General features: G+C 40.6%; 2 protein-coding genes across 3 annotated transcripts in view; one reads left to right on the top strand and one right to left on the bottom strand.

Moving 5' to 3' along the window:
* Positions 1-2,447: 2,447 nt before the first annotated feature.
* Positions 2,448-25,680, bottom strand: OSTF1 (osteoclast stimulating factor 1). The gene is made up of 10 exons (XM_014951650.1): positions 25,465-25,680; positions 12,845-12,891; positions 12,147-12,197; positions 12,007-12,070; positions 9,102-9,155; positions 8,491-8,598; positions 7,974-8,023; positions 7,779-7,857; positions 7,209-7,307; positions 2,448-3,804 (listed from the first exon to the last, which is right to left on the bottom strand). The coding sequence occupies exons 1-10, from the start codon at positions 25,496-25,498 to the stop codon at positions 3,746-3,748; spliced, it is 645 nt and encodes a 214-aa protein (XP_014807136.1). The 5' UTR covers positions 25,499-25,680; the 3' UTR covers positions 2,448-3,745.
* Positions 20,588-25,773, top strand: part of NMRK1 (nicotinamide riboside kinase 1) — a 13,711-nt gene continuing 8,525 nt past the window's right edge. The window contains exon 1 of one of the 2 annotated variants that reach the window (XM_014951654.1): positions 20,588-20,679. The gene's annotated coding sequence lies outside the window, so the exon portion shown is untranslated. Of the gene's footprint in view, positions 20,680-25,348; positions 25,419-25,773 lie in introns of those variants that run through there. The other variant, XM_014951653.1, reaches the window with a different exon arrangement.

The raw sequence follows: 25,773 nt of genomic DNA, 5'->3' as shown, positions 1-25,773 counted from the left end.
GGTAAATGGTTACCTGGTGGTTTTTTCCCCTTTCACAGGCAGACACTATCACCAGTCCAAATTCTGCCCCAGAACTTTTGATATAGAGTTACATTTTTCTGAACTGCTTTTCTACTATTGTCTTATTTTTAGCTTCTCCACTTTCTTTTACTGTGTAAAAAAAACAGCTGCTGCCTTTTCATCTGTTTAGCAAATAAGGATACTGATTTTGTATCAAATTAATTTGATATCAAATTACAGAATCACAGAATCACCATGGTTGGAAGGGACCTCTGAGATCATCGAGTCCAACCTTAAAAAAAAACCCAAAAAACAAAACCAACCAACCAACCAATCAAACAAACCCCCAAACAACAAAAAAAACCACAAAACACAACACCCCACCACATCACACCCACCCATAAACCAACAATCCCAGGCACTAGAGCATGCCTTGAAGAGCCACGTCTACACGTCTCTTAAATACCTCCAGGGATGGTGACTCCACCACCTCCCTGGGCAGGCTGTTCCGGTGCTCGACCACCCTCTCAGTAAAGTAATTCTTCCTGATATCTAATCTAAACCTCCCCTGCCACAACTTTAGACCATAGAATTCAGGAAGCAGGGAAAGTTCTAAGATGGACTGTGTGTTCGAAAATGGGCCACAGAGTTTAAACAGTTAATGTGACCTTAACTTTTAAGCAAGTCACATTTCAGGTGACCGGACATGTATAAGAGCTGAATCTAGTAAGGTGGGGTTTGTCTTAGTAAAACAGTGTAGTAACCTGAAGATTATCCACGTGGACTAAGAACTTAACTAAAGACAGGTCAAGAAATGCTCCAATTGAATTTCTACAAAGCAGCGATTAAGCACCAGATTTTAGATGAAGCAGACAGAAAATTTACTGGTGTATCTTGAAAAAGCTTCAAATAAATCAGGACAATTTCTATCCCCTACTAGCACAGCACTTTTAACTGTAACATAGCTGATTTTCAATGAAAAGGCACACATGGAATTCAGCCAGAAGTACACAAGACAGAATACAATTCAATGTGCAGTTTTTTCTTATTTTTACAAACCTGAATGCAGCTGTCCTTGGAAAGAGTCTTCAATTTATCAACAGCTTGCAGTGGCATACACATTGTAGAAAAGTAAGGGGAGTAACTAGGTTTGATTACTAGTAACATACTGTATCATCTTACTCCAGCTGTAATTCCTTCTAGCTACAGGACTTTTGCTCTGCTGTTCTTGTTTTTTAAATAAAAACTTAACTGCTAGAGTTAGGCAAAAAGTAATTTATTGCCTGAAAGTTTTCACAGTGATTCACAAGATGAGTAGACAGTTGCATAAGGAGAAACAAAGTTGTGGGGAAAAAAAAAAAAAAAAAGCAGTAATTTTGGTCCTAGAAACAAATTACAGCATTAGTTAGCTGCCTTGAGTTGTAAATGTGCCTCCTTCGGGACACTCCAGTAAGGACTTCACAAGCAATCTCTGGACCCAGCTTGGGCTTCTGTCATGATTCTTCCCTTGCAGCACTTAGATCTGTCTGCAGAGGAACACGGGGTCTTCCGGCAGCAGCTAATTCCACAGATGTGAGAACAACATTAAATTTTTAAATCAAATGCTGCAATTAACTTCTAGGATGCTGAATGCATGGCAGCAGAAGATATCGCATCAAGAGTTACTTGTGAATGCAAATTCTGCCTCCAAAGCTTGATAGAGAAAATGATGACTTGGAAGAGCCATTCTCTCCACATCCTGTGACACTGAGGAATTTTAACTTTGTGGGCTTTGTTTATGCAGGAATGAGATTCATGCAGCAGATACATGAACATTCTTGCTTCTCTAGACTCTTACTACAGGTCCTTTTTTTGCTTGCACTGTGAAATTGCATCATGTTAGTCAACAGCATGCATGCGGCTTTACTGTGATAAAAGTCTGAGCTTGTAAAAATAGCTGGCTGATAAAATGAGAAGCAGGACAGTTTCTGCCTATTGTTAAGTCCCGTTCAACAATTGTTCTAAGGAAAACTAGAGAGAAAAACTCAGTGGCTTTGGTTTTAATTTCTTCCCCTCTAGGATCTTCACGTTCACACAAAATAAAACATCACTGTTCAGTCGACCACAGTATTTCAAAGGTCTAAAACATTTGTTTTATGGTTTTAACACTTAAACAGTTTAGAATTATATCTGCAAATGATTATTTGTGTAATGCCTCCATCTTACACAGTTCTGGTCAATCAAGTGCTGCCTTCTTTGGTAAGTGCTCATTTAACAAGCTTTACCTGTATCTAGTTCTTTCCAGATAATAAATATACTAAAAATCTGGTTCAATATAATTTTAAAAGTGGGATGTAAAAGTGCTCTAGACTTCTTTTGATCTCTAAAACACTTAGTGTGATTTTTATTTATCCCCAGTCTTTCAGAAGAGCTTTTCATTTATCCCCAATATTTCACAAGAGCTTTTCATTTATCCCCAATCTTTCACAAGAGCTTTTTTTTTCTTTTTTTTTTCGTTTGCTTTTTTTTTTTTTTCTTTTAAGTATCACAGGCTGCTGTGTTGTACTGCATCTGCCAAAGTTGCCAATAGGGAAGTTAGCAACAAAAATTGAAAAAGAGATTGTACATCAAATACTTTTGTTACCATCACAGTAAGGAAGTATCCCTCAGTAGGGTAAAATATTTGTCTGCAGCTATTTGAGCAATCCGAAGTAAGTTTTTTTAACTCTGCAGGGAAGCTTGAAAGTGGCTCAATTTATTTTTCAGTTCTCTTTAATTCACAGGAAGAAGTAATACATTTTTAAAATGTTTATTCAGCTTCAGATATCTCTTCTAAAGATAACTCTGGTATATTCAATATATATCTTCCCTCATTCCGTTAAATGCACTTAAGCTTTGAGGTAATTTAGGATAAAATATAAGAACATTTTTAAAAAATAAAAGCAAGAGATCAATAAAAAAAAATAGGCAGGATAAATAGAAAAATATTCTGTCTTCCTTTCACTACAAATAGTTTCAGCATAATGCACTTCAAAAAGCAAAATCAAGTCACTAAGTCCAGAAGGAAGTATATTTCTCAAGCAAAAATGACTTAAGCAAGCATTTCACCTGAGTTTACATTTCAGGGATTGGGCCCACAGCAACACAGAAGACAAAGCATCCAGGGCAGAACATCCCATGTCATTCTACCCCTTATTTAGAGGGGTACAGGAAGGAATGGGGGGAAAAAAATGCCAAAAATAATATTAAAAAATAAAATCAAACTTTGTCTTGCTGGCTCCATGTGGGCAAAAGACGGTCATGCTTTCTAGCAGCATCTCCATTCATGCCTGTCAACCGGTACTGACTCTGCCAGCATTATCTTATCTGCACAAAGGAACCTATATTCAGGGAGATTTTGGAAAATGTTAGCAATAGTATCCTGCTGTCCCAGAGGGACATTTCAGTTTGAGGAGTGCATTCCAGAGACAAAAGGCACTTGCTGGGAAGGCCTGAGATGAAACCTGTGAGTTTAGAAGATGGTCCTCTGCCCATTCAATGATAAAGGTATGCCACACTTCCTCTCTGAGATAATGCCAAAGGAACTCAGATTTAAAATGTGGCATCTTCAGGCATACGTGAAGATTAATCCTTTGGAACCTGTCATTTATATGCTATACTGGAAGACTGCAATATTCTAAATAAGATATTTTTACAGTTGTAAAGATACATTTTGGGAATGACATAGGCAATGCAAGTTAAAGTTCTTTAGGCTGAATGAAAAAAGCTAATCAGAGTCTTCATCATCGAGGTATTCTTCCGCATTACTTAATGTTCGGACTGTACCTAGAAAGAAACAAAGATCACTCTTAATCCAGAATAAAATCAGAAAAAGCCTCACATTTGCAATGCTTGCAAATCAGCATTCAAGAAACCTGATTCCTCTATCACTAAGAGATGTTAGGGCTACACAGATGGGGCTGCAGATCTAGATCTCAAAGGTAGGGCTAAGCCAGTAATCACATCTCCTACATATGAGATTTAGTCTGTTCATGACCTTCAAGAGCCATCTTCTGGCTCCTTGGAACCTGTACAGCAGAGCTGAAACTCTTTAATTCTACTTTCTGTATATATTACCTTTAAATTGCAAAGGAAAGGATGGGTGAGCTGGAGGAAGAACCCCTATGGCTTTATTCTGAGTGCTGATTAAAATCCATCTATTATCTCCCCCCGCTCTTTTCTCACCTAGGTTTTTTCCTGAATAAATATTTCTTAGGTCTACTTAAAAGCTTTTGCTTTTGAAGGATACTAAACAGAAAAAAGGAGTATTAAAGTATATTCACCAGGCGTGCAGTAATACCTAGAGAATTATGTCTACCTTTGGGACATACAAGGACCTGTACAAGGATAAAGAGCATGGATTTTTTGTGATGGATGATTATTTGCCTACAGATTTTCAAATATATGGGAATAGGAATATGGATTACACATAATGTAATTATATTGTACTTCTGAAAGCCACGAGTCACAAGATCCTATTCAGTCCTATCTTTGCAATAACATATTAAAACAAGGTACTGAAAATATCAGGTGCAAACATAACAAGACTGACATAATTCACAAAAGTGATAAACATGTTATCCTAGACTTCTGGAATATGAAAAAATGAGTAAATTCAAAACTATTTTGATAAAAGAATCTAAGATATTTTTTTCCTTTTGAGTAGGAGAAGCAGCAGAGGAAGAAAGGAAAGAAAAGAAAGAAATTGTAGAGCTTTGTGCTCAAGAGGCCATACTTCAAGAAATCAAAAATCCCATTTTTCTGTATAACAATTGTTCCCTTGTTCAGTAGCACAAATGACACAATCCTTTAATAACTTTAATAACTTTCACTTCTTAGAATATACTTCAGCAATCATGACATCTGAATGTGTGTGTACACACAAAAAAACAAAACTCCAAACATTTTAGTGGAGGCAAAGTAAGCTTTCTTGGATAAACAAAAAAAATGTTTTATAGACAGACTATGACAGAATCCACATCTAAATAGGAACTGATTTGAAACTGGGGGCAGGATGACTACTGATACAGGACTGAATCTCTGAAAAAGAGCAATTGTTTCTTTCAGTCACATTGGAATTATTGAAATGTGGCACCAATAGACACAGAAGAGTGAAATGAATAAAAATAACCAAGTAAATACAAAATATAAAGGAAATACACAGATCAGTGGTATCAAGAGAAATTATAAAAGGCCAAATTAAGACAGAAAACAAAACAAGGAAGTCAATATTGAAATTGCAGTTAGACTGAGAATATCAGCTCTTATATCAAGGCAAAAAAGAAAAGGTAGTGTGAGAGAGTACCAGAGACTGGTGAGAGATGAATTGACTAAGGATGAAAAAAATCAATCAGCCATGAAACAAAATTCATTTAGAGGGAGCGAGGCAAATGCACCAGAAGATAAGTTACCTAGTTTCAGAAAAATGAAACATTAATACATTTATTAGGGATATTAGAATTGAGAATACTCCTGTACCAGAAGTATTTAATCTTTGACAGGCAAAAACTAAATAAGTGCTCCTAACAGGTTTTAAGTAACATTAGAAAAAAATATGGTAACAGAAAAAATTCTGCCCTTTGTTACAACCACTTTCTTCAGAGTCAAAAGTGACAAAAATAATTTGTCAAGGTTTTCTGGAAAATCGTGATATTACCTCTGTCAAAAAGCTCGACAGCATTTTTGCTGCAACTGCTCTTCTTGGCCCTCTAAAGCTGCAGTCAGCTATTCCATTATTTAATTCCCATAGCCAACCACAGGTTAGCATTTCTTCTGTGCTCACTAGCCCTGTGACAATACAGTTGCTAGACTGCATATCCCACGGATACAAGCTGTAACTCTGCCTGTGTTTTTAAGTAATTTCTCTTTTTGTGTGTAATTCACCTAGAGCTTCCACTCTAACTTCAGCCTCCTGAAAGCTACTTTAATTATGCAATACTGAACATTTGTTTTACTGAACGACAGTCTTTGTTCAGGCTTTTAAAACAGCCTTTTATCTCTTTTTTTGTACACGGACACTGAGCTATTGGGAGAGATGAACACAAGTGGGAGCCAGTGAGACTATTTTGATAAACACCTGAAAGTATTCTTTATTTCCCTATTAGAGAATCACTAAAAGAGACGTGGGAGCAAGAAATTTTAAAAAATTAGCAATAAGAAAATAAAAGAGGAGCATTGGTTGGTGTTTATTTGGCTTAGTTTGGAGTAATAGACAGGCATAGTAATAGACAGCAGAAGTAGGGAGGTGATTGTGCCCCTGTACTCAGCACTGGTGAGGCCACACCTCGAGTATTGTGTCCAGTTCTGGGCACCTCAATACAAGAGAGATATCGAGGTGCTGGAGCGAGTGCAGAGGAGGGCAATGAAACTAGTGAAGGGCCTGGAAAACAAATCGTATGAGGAGCGGCTGAGGGAGCTGGGGCTGTTTAGTATGAGGAAGAGGAGGCTGAGGGGAGACCTCATCCCTCTCTACAACTTCGTGAAAGGACACTGTAGAGAGGTTGGTGCTGGTCTCTTCTCACAGGTAATTAGTGACAGAACGAGAGGGAACGGCTTCAAGCTCCAACAGGGGAGGTTTAGATTGAACATTAGGAAAGAATTTTTCACTGAAAGAGTGATAGGGCATTGGAAAAGGCTGCCCAGGGAGGTGGTGGAGTCACCATCCCTGGCTGTGTGTAAGGGCCGTTTAGATACAGTGCTAAGGGACATGGTGTAGGGGAGGACTTTGTAGAGTAGGGTAGAGGGTTGGACTCGATGATCCCAAGGGTCTCTTCCAACCTAGACGATTCTATGATTCTATAAGGGGGAACATACCACATGTTATACCCTCATACCCTGTTGCTTGTGGTATACTGCTTTTAAAGTAGTTTCCATCCTTGCTTTCTCTCACTCTCCATTCTGGAGGGCCTGTCTTCCATTTCCTTCCCTTTCCATATCTTCTGAACTCTTTTGCCTCTTACTGACACAGGTTGGCATTTTGTGTGGAGTTAACAACACTGAATGTGACAAACCACAGGTCCCTGTCATAGCTCTGCTGAACTAACCCTCTCAAGCAAACCCTTCCAAACACAACATTCAGCCCACATAACTCCCAAGTGGGTTTTGTGGCTATCAACATATTAATATTTGGTCAGAATATTAAGGGTCCCCTAAAAAGGGAAAATGTATCAGAAATACAGTATCAGAAATACCTGCACTTTGTTTCTTCTTAAGCAGGGAAGCACAAGCTGCATTGGTTGCCATATCTAAAGCCAGTTTCTTCTCATTGTTCTTCAGATCTGTTCTTGCCCCTTTATAATAGAAAATTTTCATCATGAACCACTGTCCCAGCTATTTCTTCAGCAATGGTATTATGATACAAGTTTCAGTAGCATGAGTTTCAGAACAGTAACGGTCAAGGGAATCTCATCTGTGGACTGCTCTGAAGCAGACTAGAAGCTATGGATGCTGTTCCATAAGCTACAGTTGGCTAGGGAACTCGATGGCTGCTCTCCCTTTCCGGGAAGCAGATGTCATTGCTGTTCTGGGGTTAAGTGCCTAATTTTGTCTGCAAAGCAGGATGAAATTTATCTTGAGCAGGTGAGATGTCTACTTTCCAAACAGCTGCCAGAATTTTCTGCAAGGCTTATAAAGTCAGGCAGGTATGCTGGCTAAGGACTGTACCTGGGTTATAGGAAAACAGTTAAAAAAATACAGATTAATAAACATTCAGGAATCTAGTCTGCCACACAGATTGTTGAAACCTTGGTAAAGATCTTTACCCTTTGCCAGCAGAATCTCTACAATATCTGCATAACCTTTCCATGCAGCAGCATGCAAAGCTGTGTCTCCCAATTTGTTCTGTGGAGTTAGAGGGAAAAGCAACAGGATTAAAATACAGCAAAAAAATCTTTCAGCTTCTACCAAGGATGAATAACATCACACCCCTACTGTAAGGGTCTGTTGGTTTAACTTACCTGTTGGTTTAACTCTAGGTTTGCTTGGGTAAACAGAACATCCACTATATCTGCAGAAAATAGTGGGCAGAAATAAAGAGGAAAAAATTAGTGGAAGCAAAAAAAGGTTTTGTTGTATTCGTAGCATAAATTTTGGTTAAGACTCAATCAAAGAGCAATCCAATCAGCTAGTGAAAATCTGTAACAGCCAGACTGCATTGAGCAAACAACCATTAGTCACAAAGAAATGCTTCTGCATAAAATATCCAAAACAATACAACACTTCTTTTTGGTCTGTCCTTCTTCCCACTCTGCTTCTAACAGTTACGCTGATTGGAATGCCTGCTTCAACAGCAACAACAAAACACACAGTATTTGATGGAGCTGAACCTCCCTTATAGATTTGTCCTTTCTTTTAAAAAAACTAAAATGGCATTAAAAAACTCCTGGCTTTATTATTTAATACTGCAATACAATCAGTGTAACAGACAAATCAAGAAAATCACAGAACAGTCATTTCAAATTAATTCTCTGATACCTTTGTGGCCTCCATGGCATGCCCAGTACAGAGCTGTGTTTCCAGCTTTGTCTAAGCCATTGACCCCAACCCGATTATCCAAACACTCTCTCAACCAGCTCAGGTTGCCTGAAAGACAAATTCAGTTCTGATGATTTCTTTTTTTCAATTGAAAAGTTAACAGAAGTATTAAAGGCATTCCGTTCTTTCTGAAGGGTGTCAGTCCTCCTATGAACTTATTAGAAGGAAAAGTGATTAGTACTTATAACACGTTAAACAACCAGTCCAAGTCATACCAAACATCTTTTCTTTCACTTCCAGAACACCTTTAGATCCCTATATTGTCAAATGGATGGTACCAAACAGTTTTTCTGTGTATACAATCACAGAGTGGTTGTATACACAGAATCATATCACCAGTTTTTCTGTGTATACAATCACAGAGTGGCGATTCTACCAGGCTGTAAACTAGCTCAGCTTCTGAAAGCTGCAAAGCTTACCAGAAAACTTGTTCAAGATACCAGACAACCAAAACAGACAGGATATCTTAATTCTAAATATATTATTATTTTGGCAGAAAACAAAAAAATCATCCTTTAGCATTACAGAACTAAAACCCAAATCACACTTACCACGTTTGGCAGCTTCATGCAGTGGGTTATCAATGGACTCAGCTTGCTCTGCCACTGAAATGAAACAGAGAGTAAATTCTAACTACTTCTGAAAGATATTTGACGCCTGTGTGGAAACAAACTTTGATTTATTCCAGAAAAAACAGTAATACATATTTGATTCTAATGTGAAAGGGGATTTGTGAGTGATGGACTAGTCAGATACACTTCAATTTCCTGTGTATGGGAAAGTAATTCAGAGAAGGGCTTGTAAAAACCTTGAACAACAGCATAAAGTTGATCAGTGGCTGCAAGACATAAGGAATCTGACAATATTTCATCTCTGTTGTTTCTTCCTTTTCTACACTTGTAAGATGGTTTTGAACAGCTGCACGTGGCCAGGCTTTCAACCTACAACTTGCCATCTGTAGTTATGATTTAATTATTTCTGAGAGGTCTGGGAAGGGTAACTAAAAACAATTTGCCAATAGGATTCCTATTTGTTTTACAGACATTTTTTATTTTCCCTGGAAAACTTGCAGGAGATCTGCAAATCCAAACTGCTTAAACAATGTACATAGTGATGGGCAGATTGAAGTTCAGGCTTCTGTAGACTTTTTCTTCATCTCACAAGCTTTAGGTTTTATTACAGAGAGGCAGCAAACAGCTCCTGGTCACTGTGCAACAGCAAAAAGAAACTTAACAACACTGCAAAACAGTTGGATGTCAGACCATAATCTGGAAACCTTTTTGTAAAAACTTCTTTTTTAGGTGGAAAACCCTGTGACTACTATTGGTACAAGCAAGCAAGACAGCGTACAATCTGAGAAAAGTAGGCTCTCTAAGCTCTGCACTATGGCTTGTTACAGGAGGCAGGGAGAATGTGAAAGGGTGTTCCTCAGATCTAACTGTTACTGTAATCAGATGCAATGTAGGCAAATACAATGTATGTCAGTTACCAGAAAAAAATGTCTCAAGACCACTGGAGCCTATTCAGATCTTTTCTTACTTTGGTCTGTATTTCTCCTGCAATGCTTCTAATCGCAAGCTTTCAGATGCTTATTTCTCTAGCTGTGAGTAAAATAAAACACAAATGCTACATTCTGATATTTCTGTTTAAAAAAATTTGTGCAAGCAGTAAACAGAACCCTAAAGAAGACCGAGGGAAGCCAGTCCCAGAGCAGACAGCCATTACACAAGCCGAACATGCTAGCTCATTGAGCAGTGTTTGTTGCCCACAGCACAAAGCATTAACATTAGTAACCTCAAAAGCCTAAAAGTAACTTTGTCTTCAGAATTTTTTTGTCAGATGTTCAGTAATAAGCATTTTTTAATGCAGCTAACACTGATTCTATCTTCATCAGCTTTTCCGTTCAGTCTTTTCAAACGTGTTCCTTCAAGCCCAGCAGATGGAGCACAAGACCCCACCAGAGGCCCAGCAGCTTCAGGTCTGTCTCCAGCTTCTGCAAAAAGGTTATAGAAAAGCAGAGCAGGTAACAGTGTTTCAGTGGTTCAGATTGAACCTAGGAAGTCCCAATGGCAGCAACTAGCCCTTACAGGATTTTGGCTGAAGTTTCTCTAAATCAGAAGATGTGTTCCTGGCACTCTTCATTCTTAGGGTCTGCAGAAGCTTCTGTTCTGCTTACACACAAAATTTTTGGAAATGTGCAGACCCCACCCTCCCCCACCCAGCCTAAAATGGAAGTTAAACTCTTGTTCAGGTAACTTTTCCAAATGGGAACACAAACTGAATGAGTAAATTATTGGTTTTATTTTAAATACAACACACTTCAATGTTCAAAACAAATCTGAGTGTAGGTAAGCACGTGTAATCTATTCTTGTCTATTAACAGGGACCACCTGTGGCAGATGGCAAGAGTAGAATCAGTCTGAAAGTCACAAACTAAAGTGAAATTTGATGCCATGGTCTCAATAACTGCACTGCAGGCTTCTATTCATGTATTTCCACTAACTACAAGTCAGGACAGGGAACCATAGCATTGCTACCAGAATGTCTGCCAGTGAAAGAGGGACAACATGAATCTAACACAGTTACTAATGTATTAGTAGTTTTGATGTAATATGCTATGTTACACTGCTACTCTGCCTACATTTCCTGAGAGGACTTGGAAGAATTGTGCTGTGCTGTCTGTACTCATGGCTTGTCAAAGTGACTTTAGTTCAATCTGAAAAAGCAATTTCGATTCAGTCCAAACCGGTATGGGATATCTAATGTGGTGCAATCCCCAAGAAAATAATGCTTTCTGTGCCTGCAAACAAATTGCAAACAAAACAGCCCTATTTCTTAAGTGGAACAAAGGAGGTCTGCAGAATTGCTCACAATCTGTGTTAGCTTCCTAGCCATATGCAGGTTTACTTAACCATTCCCATACTGATTAACTGTAAGAAACCACTCCACACTGTGTCAGGCTTCTTGATCTCAAAGCTACTACAGGCTGCGCCAGTCCATCCTTACGTCGACTTAAGAAAAAGACAATGTACAGACTGAAGGAATATAGCCAAGAGACTGCTAATGAGAAGATCTTAAAAGCTGCAATACATTCATTGAGGGTATCAAGAATACGACCCTATCAGTTTCATGTGCCATCTGCAAAACCAGCCTTTAGATCCATGTATTCTTCCCCTCAAAACTGAGAAGACCTATTGCTGTTACCTGCACAACCAGAAACATGAACACTTGGCAAACTCAAGCTGCCTTTAGGTTATAAAAGCATAAGATAGCCTGTCCACTGCTGATATACAGTGGTGACTGATATTGCTGATGTATTCTCAAATACTCTGCTAGAGGACTGTTAAATGCCAATACTGTGATCAGTTTTTGAAAATTAGTGTATCACTTATTTTTATTTAGTGATTTCCTTTGACTGTGAATGATCTTACCAAATTAAAATATTCTAGACATTACCATAATTGCTTGGAATTAGTCCAGTTCTTCCTTTGCAAGTTCCTTTCCACCAATTGGTATCACTCTGCAGAGAAAAGTGAAAATATTTTAAAAGGGATATGCTGCATCTCAGAAGCATGTACGGGATGTCTTAGACTTACCATGTCTGAAATGTAAATGATATCTCCTTCTTCAAAGTACAGTTCATCTGGCTGTAAAAAAATAAAATAAAGAAGGAAGAGTAAATAAAATTCAGAACGTGTACACTTAATGTAAAACAAACACCTGGATAAAACAGAGTACATTCAGCTCTTATTCCAAAAGAACAGTCACTGAAATTCTCTAGCAAGTAGGCAACAGTCTGACCGTCTTTCACACCATAGTTTGACTTGCCTATAGCTAACTTTTTGGATCTGTGACCACCCTGATAACTGAAAAAAAATCCTGTGACCTTTCTGATAGACCACTATGCAACAGAAGCAGTGAAATATATCTTGTGTTTGCTAACTTCATCCCCATTTTGGTTGGTCCCAGTTCATCAATTCCCTTAGTTCTCCATTATCTTTATTGCCTTTGGAAGAAAAGAAAAATTCACTTTGATTGCTGATCTTAGATTACAGGGAACTGATAGGAGAGAAGAAAGCATGCTGCTTTTAAAAAGAGCTGGACTTAAAAAGGAGAGTGATGATTAATCAGGCAGTTTTAGTCACACTAAAAACCAATATCCATCAATAGGCTTTTTCATTGAAAACACTGTACATTAAGTCTAATAGGCTAACCCTAGCAGAACTGAAGAAACGTTATTATAGACAAGATTAAAATTAAGCTTCTCAAAATCCTAAAATCTAGTTGTACTTACCGTTCTGGGCTCAAATGTGTACAGGGCCCTGAACACTTTAACCTGCCCTAAAAAAGAAAAAATAAACAGTATTAGTATTGTGCCTTCTAAACACAGCATATACACATACAGCCCTCAAATCCTTAACCCTTAAGGGTTCACTTGCTGAACGAATTCGTGTTCTGCCTCTAGCAATGAAAATAATAATGAGAAGACTCAACCCAGCAGCAAGGGTTTTGAAGGAAACAGCTAAAAGTAAGCTGTCTCTTGCGCACTCCTAATACAGTCCTCATAGGTTACTATTCGAGTCAACTAAAGTGTTGCCATCAATTTCTAAGGCAAAGTGTAGTTTCAGTCATAGGCACCCACACACACTCATACGTGTTGTATATATTTTTATTAATAATACCAGATTTGTCAAAGGATACAGAATTAAGGAAAGAATAAAGAAACAGATCAATGAACAATGACTGCAACATGTTCTCATACTTGTAATCTTTACTAATTAGGAAAATAATGCAGTAGCACAGAAATTTAATAATGCAGTAGCACATTGCATTTAAGAAAAACAACAAATGTTCACCAAGACTTATTTATGGAATGTTCAACAGACATGGTGTTCTGTTCAGATGCTTAAAATAAGCTATAGTGTTTACAATTCCACTAAGTGGGCAATGTTTAGTTTATCAGGGCAGCTTTGAAAAGACTGTCAGCAGCATCCAAGCCAAGAAAAGATAACCCTAATGCAGAGAGGTACAGATTTAATTGTATAAACTGCAAAAGAAGCAGTTTTCAAGAGCACCAAGCATAAAGTATAAAATGAGTACAGGAAAAGAAACATTTATCTTACTTAATTTTCTTAGCTGAACTGCTGAAGTCCACTGAACTCAATGGAGAAATACATTATGCAGACAGTTCTGTATTGTTTACTTTTAAATATCTGAATTCTTAAGTATGTAGGTTTGTCTGCTTTTAAAATAAAGAGTATAGGGATGCAGGAAGAGTACAGGGATGCTGTGCAGTTACGCAGGGACAAGATCAGGAAGGCCAAGGTGTGGCTGGAGCTGAACCTGGCAAGGGATGCTAAGAATAACAAGAAGGGCTTCTCAGGTATGTCAACCAGAAAAGGAAGGTTAAAGAAAGCGTACCCCCCTTGATGAGCAAGAATGGCAAACTGATAACAACAGACGAGAAGGCTGAGGTTCTCAACAACTTTATTGCCTCAGTCTTTACTGCCAACCCCTCTCCTCACATCTCCCGAATTGATGGACTGGGCAAAAACAGGGGCTATGAGAATGAAGGACCGCCCACTGTAGGAGAAGACCAGGTTTGAGACCTTCTAAGGAACCTGAAGGTACATAAGTCCATAGCATCTGATGAAATCCATCCAGGGGTCCTGAGGGAGCTCGTGGATGAAGTTGCCAACCCACTTTCCATTATATTTGAAAAGTCACGGCAGTCTGGCGAAGTTCCCACTGATGGGAAAAGGGGACACATAACCCCCATTTTCAAAAAGAGAAAAAAGGAAGACACAGGGAGCTACAGGCTGGTCAGTCTCACCTCTGTGCCCAGCAAGATCATGGAGCAGATCCTCCTGGAATCTCTGCTAAGGTACATGGAAAATAAGGAGGTGATTGGTGACAGCAAACATGGCTTCACCAAGGACAAGTCATGCCTGACAAATTTGGTGGCCTCCTACAATGGTGCTACAGCACTGGTAGATAAGGGCAGAGCAACAGATGTCATCTACCCGGCCTTAACGCAAAGCATTTCACACTGTCCCGCATGACATCCTGGTCTCTAAACTGGCGAGGCAGAGATTTGATGGATGGATCACTCAGTGGATCAGGAACTGGCTGCATGGCCACACTCAAAGGGTTGCAGTCAATGGCTCAATGTCTAAGAAGAAACCAGTGAAGAGTGGCGTTCCTCAGCGGCCAGTACTGGGACCAGTGCTGTTCAACATCTTTGTTGGAGATGTGGACAGGGGGATTGAGTGCACCCTCAGCAAGTTTACTGATGACACCAAGCTGTATGGTGCTGTCAACACACTGGAGGGAAGGGATGCCAACTAGAGGGACCTCAACAGACTTGATAGGTGGGAGGGATTCTTTATCAGGTAGTGGAGCAATAGGATGAAGGATGATGATTTTAAAATGAAAGAGGGGAGATTTAGATTAGGTGTCAGGGAAAAATTCTTTAGCGTGAGTGTGATGAGGCACTGGAACAGGTTGCCCAGGGAAGCTGTGGATGCCCCATCCCTGGAAGTGTTCAAGACCAGGCTGGATGGCGCTTTGAGGAATCTGCTTCAGTGGAAGGTGTCCCTGCCCATGTCAGGGAGTTTGGAACAAGATGATCTTTAAGGTCCTTTTCAACTCAAAACCATTCTGTGATTCTATGAAATATCTGAAGTATGTAGCAGTATTTCAGGTTCTTACACAACACTTTACATGTTTATATAGATTAACTTGTGATTGAAGCAGTACTTGGTCCACCAGTATAATGCATTACTTAGCCCAGGCTATTTTGTATCCTCAGAGAGAATGGTAACTTAATGCCAAAGGCTAGTACTATACAATAAAGCGTGCGTTCACAAAATCTTGTGTAGTATATTACATGCAGAGAACTCAGTAACAAGAGAGTAGGTTTCCTTATGTCTCAAGAATAAGCTTTCACCCTTCTGTGAAGAAAAACCATTGCTAGAATTTTTTTCCTAGAGGTAGTCTTTGTTACTGCAGTACCTAAAAGTCTAGCTGCAACAGTGAGCATTTTGGAAAGTGAACTTAAGGGCTTCAAGGGCTTTAGAAATGTCAGCCTAAGTGTATATATGCTGACAGGCTTGAGAAAGGAGATGGTATTCAGCTGCACAAGCTGCCATTTTGCAGCATACTGCAGTCTTGGAGTGGCTCTTAAAAGATGTTTTCAAATACCTCTGAATATTCCCTAGCATAAGCCATGTCACAGCACACATTTACGAATTGGTATTTACCAAGGCATAAATACAAAGCAAAACACTTCTGTAATCCTGTCTTAGCCTCTTTTGGAGCTGAGTGTATGTAAAAGTCTAACCATAAAAATAATCCGTGTAAACTTTCTAGATTGCCAAATGCATGTAGACACTGTATATATGATTTTTCTTCAAATTTGTAACTGTATCCCATGGTCCTCCCAGATCTTATTTTTTAATAACACCACAGAATTTCAGTTCGCCTCTACTGGTTCTCTCTCTCACACAGCAACCATTTCCTAGACATAAGAGGTCCAACACATCCCAGACCCTTGCCTCAGAAACTAAACACATGCACTGTGGCAACAGCTGAAAAGGGATGAAAGCTTTGTTCTCTTGTTACCCGTATAGGAAAGATGAACAAGGACAGTGGACCGTAATGTGTCCTACATCTAAAAGCTTCAGAATTAAATGTCCGAACTGTAGCTGGGGAGAAGTCAAACAACGACAACAAAAAAAAAAAAAAAAGAAAAAAAAAAAAAGAACAAGTGGTGACAAAGCAGGATGGGCGAGAGAGTTCTGTCCCTTCTCCTTGGCTTTCACACAGAGATGACAGAAAAATGCAAGACAGAACCTCACACTGACAACTCTGGTGACTTGAGCCATCTCACACCATTTTTCAAGGGTTTATGTAAGTAAAAGGAGGAAATGGACAACAAAATGGAAGAATAAGAAATATTAAAGAGGAAATGCAAAGATGGCAGAAGACAGGGGAAAGCAAGAAATACAGTTTAGTATGTGTCGAATGTGTTTCCTGTAGCAATGTACTGCATGTGTGTCAACAGGTTTTCTAATGCTATCACACCCTAAGGGAAGGAAAAGAAAATGGAAACACTGATCGCAATGAAAGTATTGCTGAAATGTTGTTTAAACAAAAGGCAACTCATGGTTCAGTTTTTTTCTGTTTCATTTTTTTTTTGTTTGGTTGGTTTGGGTTTGTTTTTTTTTTTTTTAATTCTATCCAACTGAAACAGAGTTACTTCCCCAAACATCAAGTTGTGGTGTCACACATAGCACAACACATTCTAAAACATTTTCCTGTGATGAAATATTAAGTACAGACTTGCACTATAGAACTGCAGGTCCAGTTAATATTAATTTCACAGCACCTTATATGGAAGTTAAACACTCTCATTACTGGCACCCATATTTTAAATATGTAATATATAATTAAATATAAATAGACATTAAGCCTGCTGCTTAATACTGCTGCATTTAAGAGCTAAGAACAACAGGACTTCGGTACTTGGCATGGCAATTTTCATGCAAAAAATTAGTCTAAATGATTTATAACAACAAAATATAAGGACACAAATGGCACATCAAGCTTGAATCTCTGTTCTGTAAATACAGACAAATTGTATTTAGTAGGTACATGAGTACACTTGAAGAACTTTTATCTATCAATGCCCATCCCTAGTCATGCAGACAGGCTTAGAGCTTGCACTGGCAGGTGTCCTTTGGAATAAGAAAACAGTTAGGAAGCACCTGAGGACCTCCTCTGCTCCCCCTTTCTACTATCTCTCCACTCAGAACCACATTGTAAGATTCATGTAGGACCGAGCACTAATGCATTAGCACTGATTTGAACTTATCAAAGTTGACTGACTGCAGCTCCCCACCATGTACTTCTAGAGAACAAAATAACTAGAATACAGAAGATGCATGTACCTTTTTAAGATTAAGGCACCAGGGAAACATTAATGACTTCATTCTCAGCGTGACTAACAAGGGGATTATCCCTTTTAGAAGCAAAGGAAATGGAGGCACACTGCAGTGATGTGTCCAACAATAAATCTTCTAAATGCAGGAACAAATTTAAATGGTTCTTCTTTTCAATCCCATACTTTAGCCACATACTTAGCCACTGTCTTTTCTTATGGATTTTGCATTAAACATCTGCAAGACAACTATTTGAGAAATAAAAAAGGTAAATTATTACACATACTAAACTGATACAAATACTATTAGCATACAAACTCCTCGATCCACAATTTGCCAAACCCTTTCCCAATAACACAACAGGATAAAGGAGTGAAACTAACGAGTCTCTCTAACCAGCAACATAAATGCCTTTATTAGGCTGAGCTGACTCAATGCCCTTCAAACTGTTTTGGATAACTTCTATAAACTTCTGCTTTTATCAGGAAATGAAACAGGCAACTAAAATTTCTACTATGACCTTCTCCCAGCTAAATGCACAAATATAAAAAAACTGAGGTGCTAAACAGCTTAAAAATGAAGCTTCTGATATGTACTGAACTGGAACAAGATCACTGCTGTGCTTTGTAAGACAAACTAACAAAAAAGACCATTTTCTCAAAAGACTAGATGCTCTTTGTTTCCTCCTAGCAATTTTGAGGTTTATTTTTAATTAATTGCAGTATCATTAACAGAAGATTGTTTCCAAAGAAGTGCTAAGTGTTTTCGTAACAAGGAGTTACTGTTTCTCTCGGAGTGATGCTTTTTTTCTCCATTTCCTTTCTCTTCTTCTACCCCAGCTTCTCCATACGACCACAGACACTAGCATTAAAATGCCCTCTTTTACCCAACTTGCCACCAAAGCATTCTCTGCTTTCCTCTGATTTGCTTTCACCCCTTAAAGGGAGGGCGGGGAAGAGGAAGTTAAAAAAAAAAAAAAAAAAAAAAGAAAGAAAAAAAAAAGACCCAACCCTGAATGGCAGCACTTTTATTTTTTTTGACTTGGGCTGAACTTCCAGTACTGCGGTGGGTTGACCCTGGCTGGAGGCCAAGTTCTCAGCAAAGCCACTCCATCACTCCCCCTTCCAGCTGGACAGTGGATTAAAAAAAAAATAATAATGAAAGGCTCGTGGGTCGAAATAAGGACAGAGAGATCACTCACCAATTACCATCACGGGTAAAAAAGACTTGACTTGTAGAAAATTAATTTATTACCAGTAGAAAATTAATTTAATTTATTACCAGTCAAAATCAGAGTAGGGTCATGAGAAATAAAACCAATTCTTAGAACACCTTCCCCTCATCTCTCCCTTCTTCCCATGCCCTGCTGCACTCCCAATTTCCTCTGTCTCCTCACCACCAGCAATGCAGGGGTACTGGGAATGGGGGTTGCGGCCAGTTCATCGTACAATGTCTCTGCCACTCCTTCCTCCTCAGGGGGAGGACTCCTCACACTCTTCCCCTGCTCCAGGGTGGGATCCCTCTGACAGGAAATAGGCCTCCACAAAGTTCTCCAATGTGGGTCCTTCCCATGGGCTGCAGCTCTTCACAAACTGCTCCAGCATGGGTGCCTTCCGTAGGCTGCGGTCCTTCAGGAACACACTGCTGCAGCGTGGATACCTCAAGGGGTTGTAAGTCCTGCCAGTAAACATGCTCCAGTGTGGGCTCCTCTCTCCACAGGCCCACAGGTCCTGCCCACAGAAGCCTACTCCAGTGCAGGCTTCCCACCGGGCCACAGCCTCCTTAGGCATACACCTGCTCTGGCGTGGGGTCCTCCACAGGCTGGAGGTGGATATCTGCTTCACCATTCACCTCCATGGGCTGCAGGCAAACAGCCTGCCTCACAATGGTTTTCACCACAGGCTGCAGGAGAATCTCTGCTCTAGTGCCTGCAGCACTTCCCCCCCTCCTTCTCCACTGGCTTTGGTGTCTGCAGAGCTGTTGCTCTCACATACTCTCAATCCTCTTTCCAGCTGCAATTGTGGTTGCACAGTAACTTTTTTCCCTGTCTTAAGTACAGTATCCCATAGGTACTACTGCTGATGGGCTTAGCCTTGGCCAGCGGAGGGTCTATCTTTGAGACAGCTGGCACTGGCTCAATCGGACACAGGGGAAGCTTCTGGCATCTTCTCACAGAAGCTACCCCTGTAGTGCCCCCCCCCCTCCCCCCGGCAACAAAAGCCTTGCCATGCAAACCCAATACAAGCACTAAAGGGGGCAGAAAGCAATTTAATTAGCTGACAATTTATATTACTTCTTCAAATGAAGAAGTACTTTGTGCAGGAGCCATTTATTTTGGTTAAGAAAATAGTCACAGCATCAAGCCAATATTCACAGGAGCTACTAAGGGCTGGCCCCAGTGGACTTCCATGGGTCTTTTGGTAGCATTTGACACCCTGCTTCACCTCCCACAGACAGACACAAGCAAATCTCATTGACATGAACAAGGTCCTACAAATCAGATATTGACCCTGATCTTTTCAGCATCTTTTTATTAGCTGTATTTAGAGTGAGCAGCTCCAGACTACCATAAATATCAGAATTAACTTTAGGTAAACAGACTCACTGAGTGTCACAAAGCACTATCAGCACCTACAATACAGAGAAAGAGATAATCTCTGTGGTCTAGAAAATCACTTGGTTATGGTCACCTATGGATAAATTAAAAAACTTCAAGTCTGTCAACTCCTAGAAGAGTTCAAGCTAATCCTGGGCTAATTGTCATCAGCCATCCTCCTCCTTGCTCCCATAAGGCTGCACAGAAGCAGCTGAGAATCTGGTACGCTCCAATTTGATTGAAAACAAACAATTTGAATCCTGTAACAAATAGACCAAAAAGAAAAAATGCATAAGATTTGAGATGTGGGGAAGAAAAAGGACAGCTTGCATGTTCCAGGGCCTATGCTGATTTGCAAGTCTCCTCCCAGAATATGTATAATTGGGCCTATGAATTTTTATACATGTTCAGATGAATTTCTCTGGAGGAAGTGAAAGGCGTCTTCTGCTTAGCTTCACAGAAAGCTTGGTGGCAAAAGGACAGCAAGCTTGTTTTCTCAGTGTTGGCCTAAGAATCTGAAAAGGAACTACACAACCAGGCAACACCAGCAATTCAAAGTCACAATCTTTTGGACAAGTGACAATATCAAAGGTAAGTTGTAGATCAAAATAATTTGTGATATGCCTGCAGTTTGTTTCATAAACAAAGAAATTTTCTTGTTATGATCTGCATGTCTCTTTGGACATGTGCAGTTTTATTAGAATGACCTTATGGCCAGACTGAAGAATTCTTTTCTGACTTCTCAGGAACTGGAAAATAAGGTGCTTTACACTCACACCTTCAAGCAGAAATAAAAGTAGTGGAAATATGTTTTATGGGAGTGCAGCTTGTATTTTGGCATTTTGCTCAAAATACCTGTCACAAAGACACAACAGAGTACAACATAGCATTTAAGGACTGCCACAACTGAGACAGAAGTGGAAGATGGGTCTCTAACCAGTGGGGTCTCCACTTTTTTCTAAGTAGTGCTTGTTAGAAAGGGGAAGTGAACACAGGGCATACAAATCAGAGGGGAGGAAGAGGAGAGAATGTATTAAACAAACAGACAAAAAAGCCTACAAATCTGCTTTAGGGACATACTGAAAAGAATGCAAAGATTAGACTGGTACCACTGTCAATGACAAACTATGGTAGCCCAGGACAAATTATAGACTGCACCAGTCGGTATCTGGAGTAGGAAGGAACATCAGAATTTAGAAGATCTATGTGAACACAATTTCACAAATGCGTTTTGACTAGCACAGTTTCATGATGAAATCTTCTACTTCTTCCCAATTTTATTTCTGCAAACACAGAACGCCTTCACTTGTGGGAAGTTTGTTTCTGGCCCCAGCAGCTTGCAGTAAGAAGAGGGTTTGGGGTCAGAAATGACGTTTAAATTCACATTGAAATCAGACTTCCAACTATTTAATTGTTGCTCTGATGTTTCTCTCCCCGTAGAGCTGATGCCACAATGTAACTCCCCACATTCATATGATCACATCTCCTTAGCTAAGAGAAACCTTCCTTTGACTAGAGAAGGAACCCAAAACATCATCACCTAAGCCAAATTTAAGCCTACCGGTAAGACCTTAAGCGTGTGACTCAATGAGGGTCTCTGTCCTCTGAATGCTGTCACAGCTCCAACTTTATTCCTAAGAATTAAGGCAGAGTGAACTTGATTGTGATTCAAACTAAGTATTTATGTTCAGAATCCTATTTTTAACAGTGACAGCTATTAGTGGCTACAAAGTCAAGAGACCTACTTTCAGGTACTAACCCTTTATGTTATGTATGCTATGTTTCCTCCCACCTCTGCTCTCTCAATTAGAATAATTTAAAACTGTAATTTCCTTGGGACAAAGACTGGTCTTTCTCCATAAAATGTAAATGTTGAGTGGACTCTAGGCCAGGATGAACACACCTCACTCTACCTGGAGAATATGAAAGTAAATGAAGTTTTTTGAAATATTAGTATACCACTTTCATCTCCCCAAAAGCTGTTGCTGTACAGCTCTAATCAAAAATACATCATCAGACAGAGAGACCGTACAAGGAGACAATTCGCAAAAGCCAATATAACTAATTGAGTTCAAAGGACTTCGTAAGTAACTTTTGTACATAGAATTAACATCCAACATGGAAAGTTTTAGAGGTTTATAAAGTCTGCAAAGAGTAATGTAGTTTGAGACATCAATAGAAGTTCAAACGATAGAAGGGAAACCATTCCCTTGCATAACACTGGCAGAGAAAAAAGTTTCTGCTGTTTTCAATTCCCACTCCACTTCTTTGTATCTTCAATAGCAAGTGTAAGTAGAAAATACAGCTAGAAAACAACAATAATTCAGAGTTTCAAGAGAAAAGCAAAGCCAGGCACTTGTTTAAAAAAGAACTCTCAAAATACTTGAAAGTGAAAACCTTCTAAAGTCTCTAGAAACCTATCATGAATCAAGGGCTAACCACAGATGATTGACAAACATATCAGATGACTGTCTAAAATATATTGATCTCAAAACCATGTCTCTGTAACTGAAATCCTAATGTGCTGTGCATGCCACAAGATTAATAGAAGAGCCTTCTGTCGGGTAAAGTGCTCTCAAGTACTGAAGAAAAACACACGCAATGCTATGGTTACTTACATCTTTCTCCCTTCGCACCTTCTTTTTTCCCCACATTTTTAAAGCACCATCTAGCCATCCAACTCTAATGTCCAACACCTCTGTGATGAACAGTAAACACTTACTGCTTTATAAAGCACAAATATTTATTTCACTAAATATTTTCACTTCCCACCACCTGCTTTATCTCCTTCCATCTCTCTCTAGCCTGCTTTTTTTTTTTTTCCTGAACAGAAAGGAAAGGACTACAGCAATCAATGTCTTGGTTTCTCTTTTATCTGTCTTGAATTGTAGCAATTCTGTAGAAAGGCAAGCAAGTTTCCTGTTCCCTGGCATGGGTTATAGCCCAGTTTATAGACTGGATACCTGATAATAGTCTGTGAAGAAAAATTAATACAGTTTGACCAAATGCACTAGGACATCCCAACAAACGGAGCGTAAAAGCCACCAACAGAGATAGCATTACGCTGCTATAACAGCGCATTTCACCGCATGCAGTTCCGGTATTTATCTGTCTTTCATTAGCACACTTTTACATATATAGCCCTGAGAGATCCAATGACAGTACCATAGGCATAACTGATATTATAGACAGAACAAAGACAGACCTACAACTACAGAAATATTTTGGAATATGCTAAAAGACAGTCCATTCCTGAAAATGCCTTGGAAGAAAATTAATGCAATAGCCTCCATAAGACTTTCTCTCTTAATTTCATGACCCTCAATCAGCTCTGAAAGCCACTACCAGGAGTCTTGTTCTCTTCCTCTTCCTTCTTCAGCCATTTATTTATACCCATTTCCTTTTGCTGTGTCAAGCGCTCATGCGGTAAACCAGCTCAGCAAGTTCATTAGACATAAAAATAATCCAACATAAAGGGTCAGAACACCGATCCAGCTTGTCATGTCACTAAATGGAATGGAAAGGGGATGGCGGGGGAGTGGAGACGGTAGGCAACCTCTCCTTTTGATGGCAGTCTGCATTTTATCAGATGAAGCATACCACAATACTGCACCCCAGCAAGCTAGTGACACGTAGGGCTAGAAATAACACGTTTGAGTTACTCTGATAGCTCCTGCAGGTTAGGTAGGTCTAGGGCCTTTAACTCCTTAACAATCTTAGGCTAAATTTAACTCATCTTTTTTCAAATCAGAAAACGGAGTTATCAACTTCATTGGAAAAATCTACTCTTCTTACATATTTGGTTGCTAAGAGCAACACCACACCCATTCAGAAGCCCACAGATATATTTGGTTGCTAAGAGCAACACCACACCCTTTCAGAAGCCCACAGATCTCCTCAGTACAGGTTTTCAGTGAGAGCCCACAACAGTAATGCTACTATTACTGTCTTGTTCATTTCAAATAAGCTTCTTTCAAAGAGGTTTAGAAAACTGCAAGGCAGAGGAAATTCTTCCAGATTGAAGTCTACATTCGGAGAGCTTTAACAGATTTTGCTTCTGTGGGTTGGTCAAGACTGATGGTTTAAATGGTCTAAACTGGATTTGCACTTCAAATTAGTAACTTGTTTTATAAGCTGTCTAGTTAAAATACTCCACTAGGTTATGTATTTAATTATTTCTTAAAAAGTCAGTATTTCAAATACAGTGTGAAAGATACTGAAATTTAGTTGTATTTAGGGATCAGATAATGATATTATGGGAGATACCAACTAGTCTTACCTATTTCATTGCATTCACAATGAATTTTTACCTTTAAAGCACAAATTTAATCCTTCATGCTCAGAGATGATACGCAAACATATTTAACAGCAATTGCGTTTTCCAGATCAATTCCTTATTTAAGAAAACAGAACCCCTAAACCTAATGGCTTAAGTTTTGACAGAAGAATTCATGTTTACCTGAAAGACGCCACTGTTGTGTAGGGTTTAAAACCATGCAACTTCCAATGGTTTTTCAACACATTTTTTTAAAAACCAATGATTGTTTTTAATTTTCTCGAAACTTACTTTGCACTAAATTTATCTGAAAAGGGTGGAGGAGGAAAAATTTATGCACCAGTGACTGAATACACTAGAAAGGGTGGCTGCGTGCATTTGCACCAGATCGTCAAGGGACGCATGGGGAGCCTGATGGCTGGGAGCCCTCCAAGGGAAAGCCGTGGGTGCCACGGAAGAAGAAGATGAATGTAGGGTGAAACCATGCTATCAAACTGCTCCCGTGCACCCATATATCGCTAATCCCCCCTCAGAGCGCTTCCAACGCCTGCTTCTTAAGGGGCTGAACGCCTCGCTGTGCGCTGCAGCCCACGCCAGCTTCCCCTCGACGGCGGCCGCTGGCTGGGTGCGGCGCCACGCCGAGCGCCATGGCCACCACGGCCACCTCGGCTCCCAGGGCCGGGGTGAGGGTGCTCCGCACAGCCCCTCCACACAGCGGGGACGGTCCCCCGGGCGACGGCTTTGCCCCGGCGGCACCCCCACGCAGGATCCCGCCCAAATACGACGCCCGCTCGCCCAGGGCAGCTCCGCGACGGCTGGTCGGCCGGGGCTGCCGGCGTTGGGGCCGCGGAAGGGGCCGCCTCCCCCGCCGACACCGAGCGAGGAGCGCGGAGGTTAATGGCGGCGGGGCGGGGAAAGGAAGCGGGAGGTGGCCCTGCCCCGGTCCCCCCCACACCCCCTCCGCCTCCCGGCCGGGCTCCCTGCTCTGACAGCCCAGACCCGGCTCCCGAACGCTCCACGTTGCCAGCCGGCAGCGGGCTGCCCCGTGCGCCCGGTGAGGCGGCCGGTGACACGGCCGGGGGGCCGGGCCCCTCCCTTACCTGGCTTAGCCGGCTTAGGTGGCGGCTTGGACATGGCGGGGGACGGCGGAGCGCGGACAGGGGGAGAGCGACGGGGCGGCGATCGGCTGCCTGCGAACGGGCCCGCAGGCGGTTGCCGGAGCAGGGCGGGGCGAAGCGGGGCGGGCGGGGCAGCGGCGCAAAACCCTCGACGGGCTCCGGGGAGCGGCGGGCGGCACCGGGCAGGAGGAGGAAGGAAGGGCGGCTGGGGAGAGTGAGGGAGGGAGGGAGGAGCGGGCGGGGAGAGGGGCGGGCGCTACAGGCAGCGCCCCCTAGTGGCGGCGGCCGGCG

This window comes from Calidris pugnax, unplaced genomic scaffold, assembly GCF_001431845.1.
Source record: "Calidris pugnax isolate Ruff unplaced genomic scaffold, ASM143184v1 scaffold207, whole genome shotgun sequence".
Classification (NCBI taxonomy): domain Eukaryota; kingdom Metazoa; phylum Chordata; class Aves; order Charadriiformes; family Scolopacidae; genus Calidris; species Calidris pugnax.
Note: the sequence above shows the minus strand (reverse complement) of the source record. Positions and strands in the feature narration are given on the sequence as shown.